This window comes from Pristiophorus japonicus, chromosome 3 (genome assembly GCF_044704955.1).
Source record: "Pristiophorus japonicus isolate sPriJap1 chromosome 3, sPriJap1.hap1, whole genome shotgun sequence".
Lineage (NCBI taxonomy): Eukaryota > Metazoa > Chordata > Chondrichthyes > Pristiophoridae > Pristiophorus > Pristiophorus japonicus.
The window spans coordinates 6,513,072-6,538,878 of NC_091979.1; the positions used below are offsets into that span (position 1 = coordinate 6,513,072).

The 25,807-nt window shown below is 53.5% G+C and overlaps 1 protein-coding gene across 1 annotated transcript in view; it reads right to left on the reverse strand.

Annotated features, from left to right (window-relative positions):
* LOC139260442 (1-phosphatidylinositol 4,5-bisphosphate phosphodiesterase delta-4-like) overlaps window positions 1-25,807 on the reverse strand; it is a 93,385-nt gene that overhangs the window by 54,528 nt on the left and 13,050 nt on the right. The window contains exons 4-7 of the mRNA XM_070877005.1: window positions 23,855-24,089; window positions 22,378-22,579; window positions 6,711-6,855; window positions 1,455-1,607 (exon numbers count right to left, since the gene is read on the reverse strand). Coding sequence (XP_070733106.1) covers window positions 1,455-1,607; window positions 6,711-6,855; window positions 22,378-22,579; window positions 23,855-24,089 — 735 coding nt within the window. The remainder of the gene's footprint in view (window positions 1-1,454; window positions 1,608-6,710; window positions 6,856-22,377; window positions 22,580-23,854; window positions 24,090-25,807) is intronic.

Consider the following 25,807-nt stretch of genomic DNA (forward strand, 5'->3'; position numbering starts at 1 on the left):
CAGAGGAAACGTTACAGGGACACCCTCAAAGCCTCCCTGATAAAGTGCGACATCCCCACCGACACCTGGGAGTCCCTGGCCATAGACCGCCCTAAGTGGAGGAAGTACATCCGGGAGGGAGCTGAGCACCTCGAGTCTCGTCGCCGAGAGCATGCAGAAACCAAGCGCAGGCAGCGGAAGGAGCGTGCGGCAAACCAGTCCCACCCTCCCCTTCCCTCAACCACTGTCTGTCCCACCTGTGACAGGGACTGTGGCTCTCGTATTGGACTGTTCAGCCACCGAGGGACTCATTTTTTAGAGTGGAAGCAAGTTTTCCTCGATTGCGAGGGACTGTCTATGATGATGATGACCCTCTCTCGGTTGGCAGGCTCCCCAGTGGCCCGGTGGGCCAAAGATTAAAAAAGTGAAAGATTCTCTCCCCTTTAACGGAGGGGAGAGCACGCAGGAGCGCACCCGCGCTGTGATGTCACCCACCGCTCCACCGCTGAGTGACAGCGGCAGAGTCTCGTTCCCGCCCCAAATTCAGCCATTTCCTGTCGCCCTCCCGCCCCCACTGTCAGCGATTTACCTTAACGCCCTGAAAATCGCCCATTGGGCCCCATTCATGGACCCCTGCGGCAAGTGCATAAAAAACACATGGCGACCCCCGACCAGCGAGAGAGCACCAGCGGCAGGTCGGGGGTCGCAAAAAGGAGCGGCGAGCAGCGGCCACGGGCAGCGTGGCGGCGTACCGCGGCACGGTACAGCGCGAGCTGGCGCAGGAGTGACCTCGTCAAGGTCCAGGTCGGTGATTGGAGCGTGGGCAGGTACAGCAGGAGCGGCGAGGTCGGGGCGAAGGAGCGGCGAGAGATTGTGGAGGGACGTGATCGGCCATGGATCATATTGAATGGTGGTGCAGGCTCAAAGGGCCGAATGGCCTACTCCTCCACCTATTGTCTATGTTTCTATGTTTCTATGAAGCAAATACATTACAGATGGTATTAATAATAGAATTAAGAATAAAGCAAAATTGAATGAGATGGGTGCAGTAAATGTATCAATTAAATAGCAATTAAATCCGAGATTACCTGGGATTAAAAATTTGAATCACTCGATTAATGGCAATTAATTTTTTTGATTCGCTTCATAGCTCTACTTCACCCTCATCGAATGTTCCCCAGATTGCTAAGTCTGATTCTTGAGGCCTTCAAGACTGAGGCCTGTGTCCCTGACTGAAGATTGAGGCCTGTGTCCTGGGCTGTCCAAATCTAGGCCCCATGTATCCCAGGCTGAAGATTGAGGCCTGTACTTCACGCTGCCCACATCCAGCCCGTTAAGAGAAGTGATTTTGTTATTTAACCCAGGTTCGAAACGTCTAGGATGCAGTCATGTGCGCCTGCTGGCGGTTGATAGATCAGGTGCCAAGCGGCCATCTTGGGCCCAGTGCCGTGTGAGTGCCTGTTTGTCGTTCTTACCTCTGGAGACGGGAGTCGGGTTGGGACCTTCCCATCGATGGTGCTTTTCAACAGCTTGTCTCCCAGGATACTTTGCAGGTGATGGGCCATGACGGTCTGCTGCTCAATGCTGCAGTGGTTCTCAATGGACAGGATCACCGGGAACTCCGACACCTACCACCATCATTAGGTTGTTAATGGAACTGCAACAAAGTCAAGGTAAACAGCCCCCCACCCCCATACCCCCACCTCCCCTCCATAGCCCCCTCCCCCATACCCCCCTCCCCCATACCCCCACCTCCCCATAGCCCCCTCCCCCATACCCCCCCTCCCGCAGACCTCCACCCCCCCATACCCACACCTCCCCCCATAACCCCCTACCCCCCCATACCGCCCACCATGCCCCCATACTCCCACCTCCCCCCATACCCCCCTCCTCATACTCCCACCTCCCCCCCATACCCCCACCTCCCCCCCATAGCCCCCTCCCCCATACCCCCACCCCCATACTCCCACCTCCCCCCCATACCCCCACCTCCCCCCCATAGCCCCCTCCCCCATACCCCCACCCCCATACTCCCACCTCCCCCCCATATCCCCACCTCCCCCCCATGCCCCCACCTCCCCCATACCCCCCATACCCCCCATACCCTCACCCCCCCATACCCCCACCTCCCCCATACCCCCCTCCCCCATACCCCCACCCCCCCATACTCCCACCTCCCCTCCCCATACCCCCACCTCCCCCCCATACTCCCACCCCCCCATACCCCCACCTCCCCCCCATACCCCCACCTCCCCCCCATACTCCCACCCCCCCATACCCCCACCTCCCCCCCATACACGCACCCCCCATACCCCCACCTCCCCCATAGCCCCCTCCCACATACCCCCAACCCCCATAGCCACACCTCCCCCATACCCCCCTCCCCATACCCCCACCTCCCCCCCATACCCCCCTCCACCATACCCCACCTCCCACAACCCCCACCCCCCATACCCCCACCTCCCCCCATACCCCCCTACCCCCCCATACCGCCCACCATGCCCCCATACTCCCACCTCCCCCCATACCCCCCTCCCCATACCCCCACCTCCCCCCATACCCCCCTCCCCCATACCCCCCTCCCCATACCCCCACCTCCCCCCATACCCCCCTACCCCCCCATACCGCCCACCATGCCCCCATACTCCCACCTCCCCCCATACCCCCCTCCTCATACTCCCACCTCCCCCCCATACTCCCACCTCCCCCCCATACCCCCACCCCACCCCCCATACCCCCACCTCCACCCATACCCCCCTACCCCCCCATACCGCCCACCATGCCCCCATACTCCCACCTCCCCCCATACCCCCCTCCTCATACTCCCACCTCCCTCCCATACCCCCACCTCCCCCCCATAGCCCCCTCCCCCATACCCCCACCCCCCATACTCCCACCTCCCCCCCATACCCCCACCTCCCCCCATACCCCCACCTCCCCCCCATAGCCCCCTCCCCCATACCCCCACCTCCCCCATACACCCACCCCCCATACCCCCACCTCCCCCCATAGCCCCCTCCACATACCCCCAACCCCCATAGCCACACTCTCCGCAGCACCAAAGTCCCTCCCATTCCAGCTCCTAGATATTTTACAGCACAGAAACAGGCCATGTGGCTCAACTGGTCTGTGCCGGTATTTATGCTCCACAAGAGCCTAAGGGGGTCACAGTCTCAGGATAAGGGGTCGGCCATTGACTGAGATGAGGAGGAATTTCTTCACTCAGAGGGTGGTGAATCTTTGGAATTCTCTGCCCCAGAGGCTCAGTCATTGAGTACATTCAAGACAGATATCGATAGATTATTGGATATTAAGGGAATCGAGGGATATGGGGATAGTGCTGGAAGATGGAGCGATGGTAAATCAGCCATGATCTTATTGAATGACGGAGCAGAGTCGAGGGGCCGAATGGCCAACTCCTGCTCCTATTTCTTATATTCTTAAACTAATTGAATATTTCTCTTTTTACAACAAATATCTCACTCCTCCTTTTGATATTAATTTACAGACTCTGCCTCGACAGAGATTTGTCGCAAAGCACTCCTCATCCTCAACTCTCTCTGCCTAAGGAATATTATTTTCTAAGCTCTTGTTTAATTCTTCCTTCAATTCTCTTTCCCGTCTCATTCCCACTCACTGACCCCGGGAATCAATGGGGGTCATTCTGATTTTCTGCAATCGTTCAACACGCATGGGTGTGAATCGACAGCCTGTTTTATATTGTTACTTACTGTTAGTTCCATTGCCTCTACACTGTCCCATCAAACACTCCCAGGGCAGGTACAGGGGGTTAGATACAGAGTAAAGCTCCCTCTACACTGTCCCATCAAACACTCCCGGGGCAGGTACAGGGGGTTAGATACAGAGTAAAGCTCCCTCTACACTGTCCCATCAAACACTCCCAGGGCAGGTACAGCACGGGGTTAGATACAGAGTAAAGCTCCCTCTACACTGTCCCATCAAACACTCCCAGGGCAGGTACAGCACGGGGTTAGATACAGAGTAAAGCTCCCTCTACACTGTCCCATCAAACACTCCCAGGGCAGGTACAGCACGGGGTACAAACAAATATTCCCATCAGCAACCTCGACACCTCAGAACTTTTCCGCTCTCAGATGTGGTCAGAATGGTGAGTGACAAATGGGAGTCCGATCCTGCCCTCACCCATTGTAACTATATAAGCGCACACACATGTAATAACACCTACCCCCCCTCACCCCACCACAAGCACACACTCACACACCAACACACACACACACACACACACACACATTCTCACACATACACACTCTCACACAAACATTCACACGCATACTCACGCGCACACTCGCGCACACTCACGCACACACTCACACGCACACACTCACACGCACACACACTCACACACACGCACTCGCACTCACGCGCACACGCACTCACCACACACTCACTCACGCACACACTCACACACACACTCACGCACACACTCACACACACACTCACACACACACACTCACGCACACACTCACCACACACTCACTCGCGCACACACTCACGCACACACTCACACACACACTCACCACACACTCACTCACGCACACACTCACACACACACTCACTCACGCACTCACTCACGCACTCACTCACTCACGCACACACTCACGCACACACTCACGCACACACTCACATACACACTCACCACACACTCACTCACGCACACACTCATGCACACACTCACGCACACACTCACTCACGCACACACTCACACACACACTCACTCACCACACACTCACGCACACACTCACCACACACACACACTCACCACACACTCACTCACGCACACACTCACACACACACTCACTCACGCACTCACTCACGCACACACTCACGCACTCACTCACGCACACACTCACGCACACACTCACGCACACACTCACGCACGCACACACTCACACACACACTCACCACACACTCACTCACGCACACACTCATGCACACACTCACGCACACACTCACTCACGCACACACTCACACACACACTCACTCACCACACACTCACGCACACACTCACCACACACACACACTCACCACACACTCACTCACGCACACACTCACACACACACTCACTCACGCACTCACTCACGCACACACTCACGCACTCACTCACGCACACACTCACGCACGCACACACTCACACACACACTCACCACACACTCACTCACGCACACACTCATGCACACACTCACGCACACACTCACTCACGCACACACTCACACACACACTCACTCACCACACACTCACGCACACACTCACCACACACACACACTCACCACACACTCACTCACGCACACACTCACACACACACTCACTCACGCACTCACTCACGCACACACTCACGCACTCACTCACGCACACACTCACGCACACACTCACGCACACACTCACCACACACTCACTCACGCACACACTCACGCACACACTCACACACACACTCACTCACGCACACACTCACGCACACACTCACGCACACACTCACACACACACTCACTCACGCACACACTCACGCACACACTCACCACACACTCACTCACGCACACACTCACGCACACACTCACCACACACTCACTCACGCACACACTCACGCACACACTCACTCACGTACTCACCACACACTCACTCACGTACTCACCACACACTCACTCACGCACACATTCACCACACACTCACTCACGCACACACTCACGCACACACTCACTCACGTACTCACCACACACTCACTCACGCACACACTCACACACACACTCACTCACCACTCACTCACGCACACACTCACCACACACTCACTCACGCACACACTCACTCACGTACTCACCACACACTCACTCACGCACACACTCACGCACACACTCACTCACGTACTCACCACACACTCACTCACGCACACACTCACGCACATACTCACTCACATACTCACCACACACTCACTCACGCACACACTCACCAAACACTCACCACACACTCACTCACGCACACACTCACGCACACACTCACCACACACTCACTCACGCACACACTCACCACACACACACTCACCACACACTCACTCACGCACTCACCACACTTCTCACTCACGCACACACTCACCAAACACTCACCACACACTCACTCACGCACACACTCACGCACACACTCAGGCACACACTCACTCACGCACACACTCACCACACACTCACTCACGCACACACTCACCACACACTCACTCACGCACACACTCACGCACACACTCACGCACACACTCACTCACGCACACACTCACGCACAAACTCATGCACACACTCACTCACGCACACACTCAGGCACACACTCACTCACGCACACACTCACTCACGCACACTCACTCACGCACTCACGCACACACTCACCACACACTCACTCACGCACACACTCACACACGCACTCACTCACGCACACACTCACTCACGCACTCACTCACACACTCACTCACGCACACACTCACCACACACTCACTCACGCACACACTCACCACACACTCACTCACGCACACACTCACGCACACACTCACGCACACACTCACTCACGCACACACTCACGCACACACTCACTCACGCACTCACCACACACTCACTCACGCACACACTCACGCACACACTCACGCACACACTCACTCACGTACTCACCACACACTCACTCACGCACACGCACTCACCACACACTGACTCACACACACTTACCCTGAAGGCGTATTTGTTAACCACTGAAATGACGTCTTTGAAGAAAATCTTGGATGTGAGCGTGTGTCCGTGGTAGATGATCGGTTCAAGGTTTGGGCCATCCCAGCAATCAACCTCCACACACCGACAACCCTTCTTCAGTGCTCTGCGGGGAGGGAGCGAAAGTCAGGGTCAGAGTCCGGCTACAATCCTGCAACATTGGGCCTAGGGGGAAGAGCTAAGGCCCTGAGAGACAGGACCATCTCAGGGCTGTTCGGGCAGGAGACGAGACAAGGAAAACCAGCGTGAGGGAAGGCTGAGGGAGGGGAGAGTCCCACAGCTTGAGGGGAGATGGAGGGAGGGGAGGGGTCCCACAGTTTGAGAGATGGAGGGAGGGGAGGGGTCCCATAATTTGAGGGGAGACAGAGGGAGGAGAGGGAGTCCCACAGTGTGAGGGGAGACAGAGGGAGGAGAGGGTCCCACAGATTGAGGGAAGGGTGAGAGAGGGGAGGGAGACCTACAGTGTGAGGGGACACAGAGGGAGGGAGGTGTCCCACAGTTTGAGAGACAGAGGGAGAGAGGGGTCCTACAGTTTTAGGCGAGATGGAGGGAGGGGAGGGGTCCCACAGTGTGAGGGCAGGCGGAGGGAGGGGGGGAATCCCAGTTTGAGGGGAGACGGACGGAGGGGAGGGAGTCCCACAGTGTGAGGGGAGATAGAGGAAGGGGAGGGAGTCCCACAGTGTGAGTGGAGGCTGAGGGAGGGGAGGGAGTCCCACAGTGTGAGAGGAGGCTGAGGGAGGGGGGCAATCCCACAGTTTGAGGGGAGACGGAGAGAGGGGAGTGTTGTGTATCTGTAAAGCATGCACTGCCATGCTCTGCCACCAGGGAGCGCATCCCCTGAAGACCCAAGGGATTCCAGAATCCCTTGGGAGCACTGTATATAAGCCGGCCCCTAAGACCTGATCCTCACTCTGGAGTGTCTTAATAAAAACTGAGGTCACTGTTACTTTAACCTCCCTGTGTGCAGCCTCATCTGTGTTAGGAACACAACAACTGGCGACGAGTATACGAATCCAACGTAAAGATGCAGCAAACTGTGGGCATCCTGGAGAAGTTCTCGGAGGGTGAGGACTGAGAAGCCTATGTCGAACGGTTAGACCAGTACTTTGTAGCCAACGAGCTGGACGGAGAAGGAAGCTGCAAAAAGGAGAGCGATCCTCCTCACGGTCTGCGGGGCACCGACCTACAGCCTCATGAAGAATCTTCTGGCTCCAGTGAAACCCACAGATAAGTCACATGAGGAGCTGTGTACACTGATTCGGGAGCAAATTAACCTGAGGGAGAGCGTGCTGATGGTGAGGTATCGGTTCTACACGTGCCAGCGATCTGAAGGTCAGGAAGTGGCGAGCTACGTCGCCGAGCTATGGTGACTTACATAGAAACATAGAAACATAGAAAATAGGTGCAGGAGTAGGCCATTCGGCCCTTCGAGCCTGCACCACCATTCAATTTGATCATGGCTGATCATTCCCTCAGTACCCCTTTCCTGCTTTCTCTCCATACCCCTTGATCCCTTTAGCCGTAAGGGCCACATCTAACTCCCTTTTGAATATATCCAATGAACTGGCCTCAACGACTCTCTGCGGCAGGGAATTCCACAGGTTAACAACTCTCTGAATGAAGAAGTTTCTCCTAAATGGCCTACCCCTTATCCGAAGACTGTGTCCCCTGGTTCTGGACTTCCCCGACATCGGGAACATTCTTCCTGCATCTAACCTGTCCAGTCCCGTAAGAATCTTATACGTTTCTACGAGATCCCCTCTCATCCTTCTAAACTCCAGTGTATAAAGGCCCAGTTGATCCAATCTCTTCTCATATGTCAGTCCTGCCATCCCTGGAATCAGTCTGGTGAACCTTCGCTGCACTCCCTCAATAGCAAGAATGTCCTTCCTCAGATTAAGAGACCAAAACTGAACACAATATTCCAGGTGAGGCCTCACCAAGGCCATATACAACTGCAGTAAGACCTCCGTGCTCCTATACTCAAATCCTCTCGCTATGAAGGCCAACATGCCATTTGCCTTCTTCACCGCCTGCTGTACCTGCATGCCAACTTTCAATGACTGATGAACCATGACACCCAGGTCTCGTTGCACCTCACCTTTTCCTAATCTGCCACCATTCAGATAATATTCTGCCTTTGTGTTTTTGCCCCCAAAGTGGATAACCTCACATTTATCCACATTATACTGCATCTGCCATGTATTTGCCCACTCACCTAACCTGTCCAAGTCACCCTGCAGCCTCTTAGCATCCTCCTCACAGCTCACACCGCCACCCAGCTTAGTGTCATCTGCAAACTTGGAGATATTACACTCAATTTCTTCATCCAAATCATTGATGTATATTGTGAAGAGCTGAGGTCCCAGCACTGAGCCCTGCGGCACCCCACTGGTCACTGCCTGCCATTCTGAAAAGGACCCGTTTATCCCGACTCTCTGCTTCCTGTCTGCCAACCAGTTCTCTATCCACGTCAGTACATTACCCCCAGTACCATGTGCTTTGATTTTGCACACCAATCTCTTGTGTGGGGCCTTTTAAAAGTCCAAATACACCACATCCACTGGTTCTCCCTTGTCCACTCTACTTGTTACATCTTCAAAAAATTCCAGAAGGTTGGTCAAGCATGATTTCCCTTTCATAAATCCATGCTAACTTGATCCGATCCTGTCACCGCTTTCCAAATGCGTTGCTATTTCGTCCTTCATAATCGATTCCAACGTTTTCCCCACTACTGATGTCAGGCTAACCAGTCTATAATTACCCGTTTTCTCTCTCCCTCATTTTTTAAAAGGTGGTGTTACATTAGCTACCCTCCAGTCCATAGGAACTGATCCAGAGTCGATAGACTGTTGGAAAATGATCACCAATGTATCCACTATTTCTAGGGCCACCTCCTTAAGCACTCTGGGATGCAGACAATCAGGCCCCAGGGATTTATCGGCCTTCAATCCCATCAATTTCCCTAACACAATTTCCCGCCTATTAAGGATATCCTTCATTCCTCCTTCTCACTTGACTCTCGGTTCCCTAGTACATCCGAAAGGTCATTTATGTCTTCCTTCGTGAAGACAGAACCAAAGTATTTGTTCAATTGGTCTGCCATTTCTTTGTTCCCCATTATTAATTCACCTGAGTCCGACTGCAAGGGACCTACGTTTGTCTTCCCTAATTTTTTTCTCATCACATATCTATAGAAGCTTTTGCAGTCAGTTTTTATGTTCCCGGCAAGCTTCCTCTCATACTCTATTTTCACCCTCCTAATTAAACCTTTGTCCTTCTCTGCTGAATTCTAAATTTCTCCCAGTCCTCAGGTTTGCTGCTTTTTCTGGCCAATTTATATGCCTCTTCCTTGGATCTAACACTATCCTTAATTTCCCTTGTTAGCCACAGTTGAGCCACCTTCCCACTTTATTTTTACTCCAGACAGGGATGTACAACTGTTGAAGTTCATGCATGTGATCTATAAATGTTTGCCATTGCCTATCCACCGTCAACCCTTTAAGTATCATTTGCCAGTCTATTCTAGCCAATTCACGTCTCATGCCATCGAAGTTATCTTTCCTTAAGTTCAGGACCCTAGTTTCTGAATTAACTGTGTCACTGTCCATCTTAATAAAGAATTCTACCATATTATGGTCACTCCTCCCCAAGGAGCCTCACACAACAAGATTGTTAATTAGTCCTTTCTCATTACACATCACCCAGTCGAGGATGGCCAGCTCTCTAGTTGGTTCCTCGACATATTGGTCAAGAAAACCATCCCGATTACACTCCAGGAAATCCTCCTCTACCGCATTGCTACCAGTTTGGTTAACCCAATCTATACGTAAGTTAAAGTCGCCCATGATAATTGCTGTACCTTTATTGCACACATCCCTTATTTCTTGTTTGATGCTGTACCCAACCTCACTACTACTGTTTGGTGGTCTGTACACAACTCCCACTCGCGTTTTCTGCCCTTTGGTATTCCACAGCTCCACCCATCCCGATTCCACATCATCCAGGCTAATGTCCCTCCTTACTATTGCATTAATTTCCTCTTTAACCAGCAACACCACCCCACCTCCTTTTCCTCTCTGTCTATCCTTCCTAAATGTTGAATGTTGAGTTCCCAGCCTTGGTCACCCTGGAGCCATGTCTCAGTGATGCCAATTACATCATATCCATTAACTGCTATCTGCGCAGTTAATTCGTCCACCTTATTCCGAATACTCCTCGCATTGAGGCACAGAGCCTTCAGGCTTGTTTTTTTAACACACCTTGCCCCTTTAGAATTTTGCTGTAATGTGGCCCATTTTGCTTTTTGCCTTGGGATTCTCTGCCCTCCACTTTTACTATTCTCCTTTCTGTCTTTTGCTTTTGTCTCCATTTTGTTTCCCTCTGTCTCCCTGCATAGGTTCCCACCCCCCTGCCATATTAGTTTAACTCCTCCCCAACAGCACCAGCAAACACTCCCCCTAGGACATTGGTTTCGGTCCTGCCCAGGTGCAGACCGTCCGGTTTGTACTGGTCCCACCTCCCCCAGAACCGGTTCCAATGCCCCAGGAATTTGAATCCCTCCCTGCTGCACCACTGCTCAAGCCACGTATTCATCTGCGCTATCCTGCGATTCCTACTCTGACTAGCACGTGGCACTGGTAGCAATCTCGAGATTACTACTTTTCAGGTCCTACTTTTTAAATTTAGCTCCTCGCTCCTTAAATTCATCTCATAGGACCTCATCCCGATTTTACCTATACCGTTGGTCCCTATATGCACCACGACAACTGGCTGTTCACCCTCCCGGTTCAGAATATCCTGCACCCGCTCCGAGACATCCTTGACCCTTGCACCAGGGAGGCAACATACCATCCTGGAGTCTCGGTTGCGGCCACAGAATCGCCTATCTATTCCCCTTACAATTGAATCCCCGATCACTATCGCTCTCCCACTTTTTTCTTGCCCTCCTGTGCAGCAGAGCCAGCCACGGTGCCATGAACTTGGCTGCTGCTGCCCTCCCCTGATGAGTCATCCCCCTGAACAGTACTCAAAGCGGTGTATCTGTTTTGCAGAGGGATGACCGCAGGGGACCCCTGCACTACCTTCCTTCCACTGCTCTTCCTGTTGGTCTTCCATTCCCTATCTGGCTGTGGACCCTTTACCTGCGGTAAGACCAACTCACTAAACGTGCTATTCACGTCATTCTCAGCATCGTGGATGCTCCAGAGTGAATCCACCCAAGCTCCAGTTCCGCAACGCGGACCGTCAGGAGCTGGAGGCGGATACACTTCCCGCACACGTAGTCGTCAGGGACACCGGAGGCGTACCTGAGTTCCCACATAGTACAGGAGGAGCATAACACGTGTCCGAGCTCTCCTGCCATGACTTAACCCCTAGATTAACTTAATTTGGCAACAGCAATGCTAAAGGTTATTTACTGATAAAGAAAAGAGAACGAAAAACTACTTACCAATCACCAGCCAATCACTTACCCCCTTGGCTGTGACGTCACCTTTCGCTTTCTTTCTACTTCTTTTTTGCCTTCTCCCTGCTGCAGTTGCACCGGCTGGGCCTCCTGACCGCGAGCTCCCGACTGTTGAACTCGCGGCCTTTTTATCAGCCTCCGACCCCGGACTCTCATCTCCTCCTCGACCACGAACTTGCAGGACAATGAGAGTTTGATGGCCACCTGGAGCAAATGCTCAGAGACTTTTTTGTACTGGGCATTGGCCACGAGACCATCCTATGAAAACTTTTGACTGTAGAGACACCGACCCTCAGCAAGGCCATTGCGATAGCACAGGTGTTTATGTCCACCGGTGATAACACCAAACAAATCTCTCAGCACACAAGTGCTAGCAATGTTCATAAATTAACTGGAACTGTGTTTGCGAGCAGAAATGTACAGGGCAGAAACCATGAGTCTGCAACTGCCAGCAGGCCTCAGGTGACCCAGATGACTCAGAGTCCACAACAAAGGATGAATGCAAGGCAATTCACACCTTGTTGGCGTTGTGGAGGCTTCCATTCAGCCTATTCATGCCGCTTTAAAGGGTATGTTTGCAAGAGCTGTGGAACAATGGGGCACCTCCAACGAGCTTGCAGACGATCTGCAAGCTCTGCAAAACCTGCTAACCACCACGTGGCAGAGGAAGATCGGCCCATGGTGGATCAAAGCAATTTCGAGCCTCAGAGAGAGGAGGCAGATGCTGAAGTACACGGGGTGCACACATTTTCGACGAAATGTCCACCTATAATGCTAAATGTAAAATTGAATGGCTTACCCATAGCCATGGAACTGGACTCTGGTACTAACCACTCCATCATGAGTAAAAAGATGTTTGAGAGACTGTGGTGCAACAAGGCACTCAGACCAGCCCTGAGCCCCATCCACACAAAACTGAGAATGTACACCAAAGAGCTTATCACTGTCCTGGGCAGCGCCATGGTCAAGGTCACCTACGAGGGCACGCTGCACGAACTGCCACTCTGGATTATCCCGGACGATGGACCCACACTGCTTGGAAGGAGCTGGCTGGGCAAAATCCGCTGGAACTAGGATGACATCCGAGCGCTATCGCATGTCGATGAGGCCTCATGTACCCAGGTTCTTAATTAATTTCCTTCTCTATTTGAGCCAGGCATTGGAAACTTTTCCGGGGCGAAGGTGCGGATCCACTTGGTCCCAGAGGCACGACCCATTCACCACAAGGCGCGAGCGGTACCTCACATGATGAGGGAGAGAGTGGAAATCGAGCTGGACAGACTGCAACGCGAGGGCATCATCTCCCCAGTGGAATTCAGCGAGTGGGCCAGCCCGATTGTTCTAGTACTCAAAAGTGATGGCACGGTCAGTATTTGCGGCGATTATAAAGTAACTATTAATCGTTTCTCGCTATAGGACCAATACCCGCGACCTAAGGCAGACGGCCTATTTGCGACGCTGGCAGGAGGCAAACATTCACCAAGCTCAAACTGACTTCGGCCTACATGACGCAGGAGCTGAAGGAGTCTTCGAAGGGCCTCACCTGCATCAACACGCACAAGGGACTGTTCATCTACAACAGATGCCCGTTTGGAATTCGGTCGGCTGCAACGATCTTCCAGAGAAACATGGAGAGCCTACTCAAGTCGGTACCACACACGGTGGTTTTCAGAATGACATATTGGTCACGGGTCGGGACACCGTCGAGCACCTACAAAACCTGGAGGAGGTCCTCCAGCGACTGGATCGCGTAGGGCTGCAGCTGAAGAGGTCAAAATACATCTTCACGGCAACAGAAGTGGAGTTTTTGGGGAGAAAGATCGTGGCGGATGGCATTCGGCCCACAGACGCCAAGACAGAGGCTATCAGGAACGCACCCAGGCCACAGAACGTCACGGAGCTGCGGTCATTCCTGGGACTCCTCAACTATTTTGGTAACTTCCTACCAGGGTTAAGCACCCTCTTAGAGCCCCTACATGTGTTATTGCGTAAAGGTGAGAACTGGGTATGGGGAAAAAAAACAAGTAATTGCTTTTGAGAAAGCCAGAAACATTTTATGGTCCAACAAGCTGCTTGTATTGTATAACCCGTGTAAAAGACTTGTGCTAGCATGTGATGTGTCGTCGTATGGAGTCGGGTGTGTATTACAACAAGCTAACATTGCAGGGAAGTTGCAATCTGTCGCCTATGCTTCCAGGAGCTTGTCTAAGGCCGAGAGGGCCTATAGCATGATTGAGAAAGAGGCATTAGTGTGTGTGTTAGGGGTAAAGAAAATGCATCAGTACGTGTTTGGCCTCAAATTAGAGCTGGAAACCGATCACAAGCCCCTCACATCCCTGTTCGCTGAAAACAAGGGGATAAATACTAATGCCTCAGACCGCATACAAAGGTGGGCACTCGCGCTATCAGCGTATAACTATACCATCTGCCACAGGCCAGGCACCGAGAACTGTGCGGATGCTCTCAGTCGGCTACCATTGCCCACCACGGGGGTGGAAATGGCGCAGCCCGCAAACTTGTTGATGGTGGCGCAGCCCGCAGACTTGTTGATGGTCATGGAAGTGTTTGAAAATGATAAATCACCTGTCACGACCCGCCAGATTAGGACTTGGACCAGCCAAGATCCTCTGCTGTCCCGAGTAAAAAACTGTGTACTGCATGGGAGCTGGGCCAGCATCTCCGTTGAAATGCAAGAGCTAATCAAGCCGTTCCAGCGGCGAAAGGATGAGCTGTCCATTCAGGCAGACTGTCTGTTGTGGGGTAACTGCGTAGTGCTACCTAAAAAGGGCAGGGAGACATTCATCTCGGATCTCCACAGCACACACCCGGGTATAGTAATGATGAAAGCGATAGCCAGATCCCACGTGTGGTGGCCCGGTATCGACTCTGACTTAGAGTCCTGTGTACGGCAATGCAGCGTATGTGCTCAGTTGAACAACGTGCCCAGAGAGGCACCACTAAGTTTGTGGTCCTGGCCCTCCAGACCATGGTCGAGGATCCATGTTGACTATGCGGGCCCATTTCTCGGTAAAATGTTCCTGGTGGTGGTGGGTGCTTTTTCAAAATGGATTGAATGTGAAATAATGTCGGGAAGCACCGCCACCGCCACCATTGAAAGCCTGAGGGCCATGTTTGCCACCCACGGCCTGCCTGACATACTGGTCAGTCACAACGGGCCATGTTTCACCAGTGCCGAATTTAAAGAATTCATGACCCGCAATGGGATCAAACATGTCACCTCGGCCCCGTTTAAACCAGCCTCCAATGGGCAGGCAGAGCGGGCAGTACAAACAATCAAACAGAGCCTTAAACGTGTCACAGAAGGCTCACTCCAAACCCGCCTGTCCCGAGTACTGCTCAGCTACCGCACGAGACCCCACGCGCTCACAGGGGTGCCCCCAGCTGAGCTACTCATGAAAAGGACACTTAAAACCAGACTCTCGCTGGTTCACCCCAACCTGCATGATCAGGTAGAGAGCAGGCGGCAGCAACAAAATGTAAACGATGGTCGCGCCACTGTGTCACGGGAAATTGATCTGAATGACCCTGTGTATGTGCTAAACTATGAACATGGTCCCAAGTGGATCGCGGGCACGGTGATAGCTAAAGAAGGGAATAGGGTGTTTGTCGTCAAACTCGACAATGGACACATTTGCAGAAAGCACCTGGACCAAACGAGGCTGCGGTTCACAGACTGCCCTGAACAACCCACAGCACACACCATCTTTTTCGAGCCCACAACACACACCCAAAGGATCAACGACACCACCCTGGACCAGGAAATCGAACCCATCACACCCAACAGCCCAGCAAGGCCAGGCTCACCCAGCAGCCCGGCAGGACCAACAACACGCCAGCCCAGCGAGGGCACAGCCAACACACCAGAACAGACATTTGTACCGAGGCGGTCCACCAGGGAAAGAAAGGCTCCCGACCGCCTCACCTTGTAAATAGTTTTCACTTTGACTTTGGGGGGGAGTGATGTTGTGTATCTGTAAAGCATGCACTCCCATGTTCCGCCACCAGGGAGCGCATCCCCTGAAGTCCCAAGGGATCCCAGCATCCGTTGGGAGCACTGTATATAAGCCGGCCCCTAAGGTCTGTTCCTCACTCTGGAGTGTCTTAATAAAGACTGAGGTCACTGTTACTTTCACCTCCCTGTGTGCAGTCTCATCTGTGTTAGGAACACAACAGGGAGGAAGTCCCACATTTTGAGGGGAGACAGAGGGATGGGAGAGTCCCACAGTGTGAGGGGAGGCGGAGGGAGGGGAGAGTCCCACAGTGTGAGGGGAGGCGGAGGGAGGGGAGAGTCCCACAGTGTGAGGGGAGATGGAGGGAGGGGAGAGTTCCACAGTGTGAGGGGAGATGGAGGGAGGGGAGAGTCCCACAGTGTGAGGGGAGATGGAGGGAGGGGAGAGTCCCACAGTGTGAGGGGAGATGGAGGGTGAGGAGAGTCCCACAGTGTGAGGGGAGATGGAGGGAGGGGAGAGTCCCACAGTTTGAGGGAAGATGGAGGGAGGGGCGAGTCCCACAGTGTGAGGGGAGATGGAGGGAGGGGAGAGTCCCACAGTGTGAGGGGAGATGGAGGGAGGGGAGAGTCCCACAGTGTGAGGGGAGATGGAGGGAGGGGAGAGTCCCACAGTGTGAGGGGAGGCGGAGGGATGGGAGAGTCCCACAGTGTGAGGGGAGATGGAGTGAGGGGAGAGTTCCACAGTGTGAGGGGAGGCGGAGGGATGGGAGAGTCCCACAGTGTGAGGGGAGATGGAGGGAGGGGAGAGTCCCACAGTGTGAGGGGAGATGGAGGGAGGGGAGAGTCCGACAGTGCGGCACTCCCTCAGCACCACCCCTCCGACAGTGCGGCACTCCCTCAGTACTGCCCCTCCGACAGTGCGGCACTCCCTCAGTACTGCCCCTCCAACAGTGCAGCATTCCCTCAACACTGCCCCTCCGACAGTGCGGCGCTCCCTCAGTACTGCCCCTCCGACAGTGCAGCATTCCCTCAACACTGTCCCTCCGACAGTGCGGTACTCCCTCATTACTGCCCCTCCGACAGTGCAGCATTCCCTCAACACTGCCCCTCCGACAGTGCGGTACTCCCTCAGTACCGCCCCTCCAACAGTGCGGCGCTCCCTCAGTACTGCCCCTCCGACAGTGCGGCGCTCCCTCAGTACTGCCCCTCCGACAGTGCGGCACTCCCTCAGTACTGCCCCTCCAACAGTGCAGCATTCCCTCAACACTGCCCCTCCGACAGTGCGGCGCTCCCTCAGTACTGCCCCTCCGACAGTGCAGCATTCCCTCAACACAGCCCCTCCGACAGTGCGGTACTCCCTCAACACTGCCCCTCCGACAGTGCAGCATTCCCTCAACACTGCCCCTCCGACAGTGCGGTACTCCCTCAGTACCGCCCCTCCAACAGTGCGGCGCTCCCTCAGTACTGCCCCTCCGACAGTGCGGCACTCCCTCAGTACTGCCCCTCCGACAGTGCAGCATTCCCTCAACACTGCCCCTCCGACAGTGCGGTACTCCCTCAGTACTGCCCCTCCGACAGTGCGGCACTCCCTCAGTACTGCCCCTCCGACAGTGCGGCACTCCCTCAGTACTGCCCCTCCGACAGTGCGGCACTCCCTCAGTACTGCCCCTCTGACAGTGCGGCGCTCCCTCAGTACTGCCCCTCCAACAGTGCGGCGCTCCCTCAGTACTGCCCCTCCGACAGTGCGGCACCCCCTCAGTACTGCCCCTCTGACAGTGCGGTACTCCCTCAGCACTGCCCCTCCGACAGTGCGGCGCTCTCTCAGTACTGCCCCTCCAACAGTGCGCCGCTCCCTCAGTACTGCCCCTCCGACAGTGCGGCACTCCCTCAGCACTGCACTGGGAGTGTCAGCCTGGATTTTTTGTGCTCGAGTCCCTGGAGTGGGACTTGAACCCACAACCTTCTGACTCCGGGAGCATTGTGGTACCCCACTGAGCCACGGCTGACACTGAAGAGAGAGATTTGAGGCTGGAAATGAGAGCGGGATCAGCTCATAGACAAAGTTGTGAATCCTGTGCAGGTGTGTAAGAGGACGGGTTAGAAGAACCTCCACAGAAACAGGAGTAGGAATCTTTCCTTCAACCATATGCTGCAGACTACAGGAAGATATCAATGTAGTGGTCAGGTGGGCAGAACATTGGCAAATGGAATTTAGTCCGGATAAGTGTGAGGTAATACATTTGGGGAGGGCTAACAAGGCAAGGGAATACACATTAAATGGTAGGTCACTGAGAACTGTAGATCAACAAAGGGACCTTGGAGTGCAGGTTCACAGATCCCTGAAGGTAGCAGACCAGGTGGATAAAGTGGTTAAGAAGGCATACGGAATGCTTGCCTTTATTAGCCGAGGCATAGAATACAAGAGCAGGGAGGTTATGCTTGAACTGTATAAAACACTGGTTAGGCCACAGCTGGAGTACTGCGTGCAGATCTGGTCACCACATTACAGGAAGGATGTGACTGCACTGGAGAGAGTGCAGAGGAGATTTACCAGGATGTTGCCTGGACTGGAGAATTTTAGCTATGAGGACAGATTGGATAGGCTGGGGTTGTTTATTCTTTGGAACAGAGGAGGCTGAGGGGAGACCTGATTGAGGTGTATAAAATGATGAGGGGCCTGGATAGAGTGGATAGGACGGACCTGTTTCCCTTAGCAGAGGGGTCAACAACCAGGGGGCATAGATTTAAAGTAATTGGGGGGAGGTTTAGAGGGGATTTGAGGGGAAATGTTTTCACCCAGAGGGTGGTGGGGGTCTGGAACTCACGGCCTGAAAGGGTGGTAGAGGCAGAAACCCTCACCACATTTGGATGTGCACCTGAAGTGCCGTAACCTGCAGGGCTACGGACCGAGAGCTGGAAAGTGGGATTAGGCTGGATAGCTCTTGGCCTCCTTCTGTGCTGTAACTTTCTCTGATTCTATGATTCAACCCAAGCTCCACAGTTATCTGGACGTCCTGATTGCTCCAGGGTCTATTTCAACAACAATTTGCTTTTGTAGAGTAACATTAACGTAGTAAAACATCCACATGGCACTTCACAGGAGCGGATTCAAACAAAATTTGACAGCGAGTCACTTAAGGAGATCTGAGGACTGGTGACCAAAACTTTAAGTTTAAGGAGCATCTTAAAGGAGAGGAGAGAGAGGCGGAGAGGTTCAGGGAGGGAGTTCCAGAGCTTGGGGCCCAGGCAACAGAAGGCACGGCCACCGATGGTGGAGCGATTATAATCAGGGATGGTCAGGAGGGCAGAATTAGAGGAGCGCAGACATCTCGGGGGGTTGTGGGGCTGGAGCAGATTACAGAGATAGGGAGGGGCGAGGGCCATGGAGGGATTTGAAAAGTAGGAGGAGAAGTTTTTTTTATTAAAGTGGTGTTGCCAGACCAGGAGCCAATGTAGGTCAGCGAGCACAGGGGGTGATGCGAGCATAATGTATGTACCTGTGAGGAGGCTCACAGGTTTGTAGAGCTGTTGGCGTGTATGTGTATGTTCAATGTGCGAGGTTGCTGCCCCTCAGATTCTGGTTGCACTTCAGTCCCACGCTCCTGATCTTTGGGCACCCTGTGCGGAGGGGAGCGGGCAGGTCGGAAGGCCTCCTGGTAGGACTGCTCCTGGGCCTGGCCAAGGGGGCCATCAGCCGGTCCAGGCAGCAGACGGCCGAGGGGGTCGTTCAGCCCAACTGCCTGCCTCTCTTCCGCGGTTACATCCGAGCCAGCGTGTCCCTGGAGATGGAGCACGTGGTGTCCACCGGTACGCTCGCGGCCTTCCGCGAGAGGTGGGCGCCGGAGGGACTGGAGTGCATCATCATCCCCGGCAACCAATTTTAATTTGATCCTTAAAGTTTAATTTGTTAATTTGCCGGTTTTAGTGCCCCCTTGCCCCGTTAATAAGGGGGCACTGATTTATAGGTTCACAAAAATAGTTGTAGAGCTCTTCCAGGCACTTGATTTAAAGTTTCTACTCAAAATAGTTGTCGAGCTGTTGAGTTGGGATTGGCTGAGCCAGTCACGTGATGTTCACAAGACTCAATAAAACCCCAGCCAGTTGGGTTTGGGGGATCCACGATGGGGCAGTTGGTTGTGAGCCTGGTGGATGAACTGGTAATGTGTAGTGTAATTGTTAAACCTTTTGTAAATAATGATATAATGGTAAGTACTGCAGGGAATAGAATACGGCCAGGGTGATCTCCTGGACTAGTTCCGATCACCTGGATGGGTCGGAGAGGAATTTTCCCAGATTTTTTTCTCTCTAAATTGGTCTGGGTTTTTACCTGGTTTTTGCCTCTCCTAGGAGATCACATAGCTCCGGTTGGGGTGGAGTGTAGAATGTTTGGGGACTGTATGCACTGGAGTTTAGAAGGATGAGAGGGGATCTCATAGAAACATATAAAATTCTGACTGGACTGGACAGGTTAGATGCAGGAAGAATGTTCCCGATGTTGGGGAAGTCCTGAACCAGGGGACACAGTCTAAGGATAAGGGGTAAGCCATTTAGGACTGAGATGAGGAGAAACTTCTTCACTCAGAGAGTTGTTAACCTGTGAAATTCCCTACCGCAGAGAGTTGTTGATGCCAGTTCATTGGCTATATTCAAAAGGGAGTTAGATATGGGCCTTACGGCTAAAGGGATCAAAGGGTACGGAAAGAAAGCAGGAAAGGAGTACTGAGGGAATGATCAGCTATGATCTTATTGAATGGTGGTGCAGGCTCGAAGGGCCGAATGGCCTACTCCTGCATCTATTTTCTATGATTCTATAAGGGGTGTCACAGTTGTGTGGGGCAGACTGGTTGGGCTGTGTGCTCTTTGCCTTTCCGCCATTGTTCATTGTTCATTGGTTTATATGTAACCTTCAGGGCTGCTGACCGAGGGCCGTGCGGCTCTTTGTCGGCCGGCGCGGACACGATGGGTCGAAATGGCCTCCTTCTCCGCTGCGTCTGGGGGAGCGCGTCTGGGGGAGCGCGTCTGGGGGAGCGCGTCTGAGGGAGCGCGTCTGAGGGAGCGCGTCTGAGGGAGTGTGTCTAGGGGAGTGTGTCTGGGGGAGTGTGTCTGGGGAGCGCGTCTGGGGGAGTGTCTGGGAGCGTGTCTGGGAGAGTGCGTCTGGGGGAGCGCGTCTGGGGGAGTGCGTCTGGGGGAGCGCGTCTGAGGGAGCGCGTCTGAGGGAGTGTGTCTAGGGGAGTGTGTCTGGGGGAGTGTGTCTGGGGAGTGCGTCTGGGGGAGTGTGTCTAGGGGAGTGTGTCTGGGGGAGTGTGTCTGGGGGAGTGTGTCTGGGGAGTGCGTCTGGGCGAGCGCGTCTGGGGGAGCGCGTCTGGGGGAGCGCGTCTGGGGGAGCGCGTCTGGGGGAGCGCGTCTGAGGGAGCGCGTCTGGGGGAGTGCGTCTGGGGGAGTGCGTCTGAGGGAGCGCGTCTGAGGGAGCGCGTCTGAGGGAGTGTGTCTAGGGGAGTGTGTCTGGGGGAGTGTGTCTGGGGAGTGCGTCTGGGCGAGCGCGTCTGGGGGAGCGCGTCTGGGGGAGCGCGTCTGGGGGAGCGCGTCTGGGGGAGCGCGTCTGAGGGAGCGCGTCTGGGGGAGTGCGTCTGGGGGAGCGCGTCTGAGGGAGCGCGTCTGAGGGAGCGCGTCTGAGGGAGTGTGTCTAGGGGAGTGTGTCTGGGGGAGTGTGTCTGGGGAGCGCGTCTGGGCGAGCGCGTCTGGGGGAGCGCGTCTGGGGGAGCGCATCTGGGGGAGCGCGTCTGGGGGAGCGCGTCTGGGGGAGCGTGTCTGGGGGAGCGCGTCTGGGGGAGCGCGTCTGGGGGAGCGCGTCTGGGGGAGCGCGTCTGGGGGAGCGCATCTGGGGGAGTGTGGAGATGAGGGTGGTGTGGATGGGGGAGTGTGTCTGGGGGAGTGTGGAGATGAGGGTGGTGTGGATGGGGGAGTGTGTCTGGGGGAGTGTGGAGATGAGGGTGGTGTGGATGGGGGAGTGTGTCTGGGGGAGTGTGTCTGGGAGAGTGTTTCTATGTTTCTATGTTTCTCTAAACCAACTCGTTGTTAATAGCAATGTGTTGCTATGAATTCTTAAGCACAGAAGCCCATGAAGCAAATACATGCCAGCGTGTTAAGGCAGCCTTGTAGCGTCCGGTGGGTGGGGTAAGTCACACCGTTACCTGATGTATCCCTCCACACTGCTGTGGCCCCGCAGCTGGTCTTCGATCAGGTAGGTGTTGTGGGACGAGGAGACAAAGTAATGGCACAGCGGCTGGGACATGTCCTGGTACAGCGGCTCGTGTTCGGGGTTGAAGATGGAACCTTCCGGAGAGCGGAGGTACATGAGGAACCCGTCAAAGGTCATGGCGTGCAGGTTCCTGGCTGAGAAATTGTCAAACGGCAAAAGAGGGAACATGGATTAAAAAAACACACACACATGGGATTGGCCCACCATTCCAAACTCAACTCCGTCTCCCGTCATGGCCAATCCCGGTGCTCGACAGTGCAGCGATGCACCAGTACTGCCCTGGGAGTGTTGGCCCGGATTATGCGCTCACAGGGACATTACCTTAGACCCGTGCCTGTGGTCCCTGTCTCTGATACAACGTTAGGCCCGAAAGAAAAAAATAATGACTTGCATTTATATAGCGCCTTTCACAACCACCAGACGTCCCAAAAGCGCTTTACAGCCAATGAAGTACTTTCTGAAGTGCGGTCATAGTTGTAATGTGGGAAACACGGCAGCCAAACTGCGCACAGCAAGCTCCCACAAATAACGATGTGGTAATGACCAGATCATCTGTTAACGCTGTTAATTGAGGGATAAATATTGGCCCCAGGACACCGGCGGGAACTCCCCCTGCTCCTCTTCAAAATAGTGGCCGTGGGATCTTTTACGTCCATCCAAGAGGACATATGTTTTAGCATCTCATCCGAAAGAGAGCACCTCCGATACTACAGCCTTCCCTCAGAACTGCACTGGGAGTGTCAGCCTCGATTTTGTGCGCAAGGCCCTGGAGTGGGACTTGAACCCACGATATTCTGACAGAGGCGAGAGTGCTGCCCACTGAGCCACGGCTGACTGTAACTGAGACCCTACACCTGTGGTCTCTGTCCCTGATGGGACGTTAGACCCAATGCCTGGGTTACCTGTCTCTGATTGGACGTTAGACCCAATGCCTGGGTTACCTGTCCCTGATTGGACGTTAGACCCAATGCCTGGGTTACCTGTCCCTGATTGGACGTTAGACCCAATGCCTGAGTTACCTGTCTCTGATTGGACGTTAGACCCAATGCCTGGGTTACCTGTCCCTGATTGGACGTTAGACCCAATGCCTGGGTTACCTGTCCCTGATTGGACGTTAGACCCAATGCCTGGGTTACCTGTCCCTGATTGGACGTTAGACCCAATGCCTGGGTTACCTGTCCCTGATTGGACGTTAGACCCAATGCCTGGGTTACCTGTCCCTGATTGGACGTTAGACCCAATGCCTGGGTTACCTGTCTCTGATTGGACGTTAGACCCAGTGCCTGGGTTACCTGTCCCTGATTGGACGTTAGACCCAATGCCTGGGTTACCTGTCTCTGATTGGACGTTAGACCCAATGCCTGGGTTACCTGTCTCTGATTGGACGTTAGACCCAATGCCTGGGTTACCTGTCTCTGATGGCTCATATCTGGCGATTAGTTCCATGGCAAACTCCTCGATGTTCTCGACTTGCTCGAGTTGCTCGTGTTTTAGAAAGTCCACGAACTCCAGCAGCGTCAGCTTCTTCCTGTCTTTGGAGAACTCGTCAAAGAGTCGGTGAATGTCATCGCGGTGCGTCAGTGCCTTATAAAACAAAACAAACTCGTCACCCTCAAGGGTTCCCGACTGTGATTTGTCCGCCATCTGAAAAACACAGGACACAAAATCAGCGCAGATCATACAATCGGAGAAATTTACAGCACAGGAGGAGGCCATTCGGCCCATCGTGTCCCCGCCGGCCGACAAAGAGCTCCCCAGCCTAATCCCACTTTCCAGCTCTGGGTCTGTAGCCCTGTAGGTTACGGCACTTCAGGTACACATCCAAGTACTGTTTAAATGTGGTGAGGGTTTCTGCCTCTACCACCCTTTCAGGCCGTGAGTTCCAGACCCCCACCACCCTCTGGGTGAAGAAATTTCCCCTCAAATCCCCTCAAACCTCCTCTAAACCTCCCCCCAATTACTTTAAATCTATGCCCCCTGGTTGTTGACCCCTCTGCTAAGGGAAACAGGTCCTTCCTATCCACTCTATCCAGGCCCCTCATAATTTTATACACCTCAATCAGGTCTCTCCTCAGTCTCCTCTGTTCCAAAGAAAACAACCCCAGCCTATCCAATCTGTCCTCATAGCTAAAATTCTCCAGTCCAGGCAACATCCTGCTAAATCTCCTCTGCACCCTCTCCAGTGCAATCACATCCTTCCTGTAATGTGGTGATCAGAATTGCACGCAGTACTCTAGCAGTGGCCTAACTAGTGTTTTATACAGTTCAAGCGTAACCTCCCTGCTCTTGTATTCTATGCCTTGGCTAATAAAGGCAAGTATTCCGTATGCCTTCTTAACCACTTTATCCACCTAGCCTGCTATCTTCAGGGATCTGTGGACCTGCACTCCCAGGTCCCTTTGTTCCTCTACACTTCTCAGTGTCGTACCATTTAATGTGTATTCCCTTGCCTTGGTAGACCTCCCCAAATGCATTACCTCCAGTCGTCCAGCACCACACCTGTAGCCAGAGAAGATTGGAAAATGATGGTCAGAGCCTCTGCTATTTCCTCTTTTGCTTCTCTTAACAGCCTGGGATACATTTCATCCAAGCCTGAGGATTTATCCGCTTTCAAAACTGCTAAACCACTTAATACTTCCTCTCTCACTATGTTTATCTCATCTAATGTTTCACATTCCTCCTCCCTCATTGCAAAGTCTGCATCACCCCTCCCTTTTGTGAAAACAGATGCAAAGTATTCATTAAGATCCCTACCCACGTCTTCCCCCTCCACACACAGATTTCCTTTACGGTCTCTAATAGGCCCCACTCTTTCTCTAGTTATCCTCGTGCTCTTAATGTATTTATAAAACTTTTTTAGGTTTGCCCTGATTTTACTTGACAAACTGTTCTCATGCCCCCTGTTTGCTTTCCTAATTTCCTTTTTAATTGCACCCCTGCACGTTCTATACTCTCGGGTTTCTGCAGTATTGAGCCCTCAGTGTCTGTCACAAGCTTCCCTTTGTTTCTTCATCCTACCCTGTATGCCCCTTGACATCAGGGGGGGCTCTAGATTTGTTAGTCCCACCCTTTTTCTTTAAGGGAACATACTTGCTCTGATCCCCCAGGATCTCCTCCCACTGCTCCGACACTGATTTACCATCCAGTAGCTGTTTTCAGTCCACTTTGGCCCAATCACATCTCAGCTCCATAAAATTGGCTTTCCCGCAATTGGGGACTTTTATTCCTGGTCTATCTTTGTCTTTTTCCATAACTACCCTAAATCTTTAAACTAAAATGTAATAGAGGTGTTTCAACTTATGAAGGGTTGTGACAGAGCAAGTAGTGAGAAGCGATTTCCTCTCGCAGGTGTGTCGGGAACC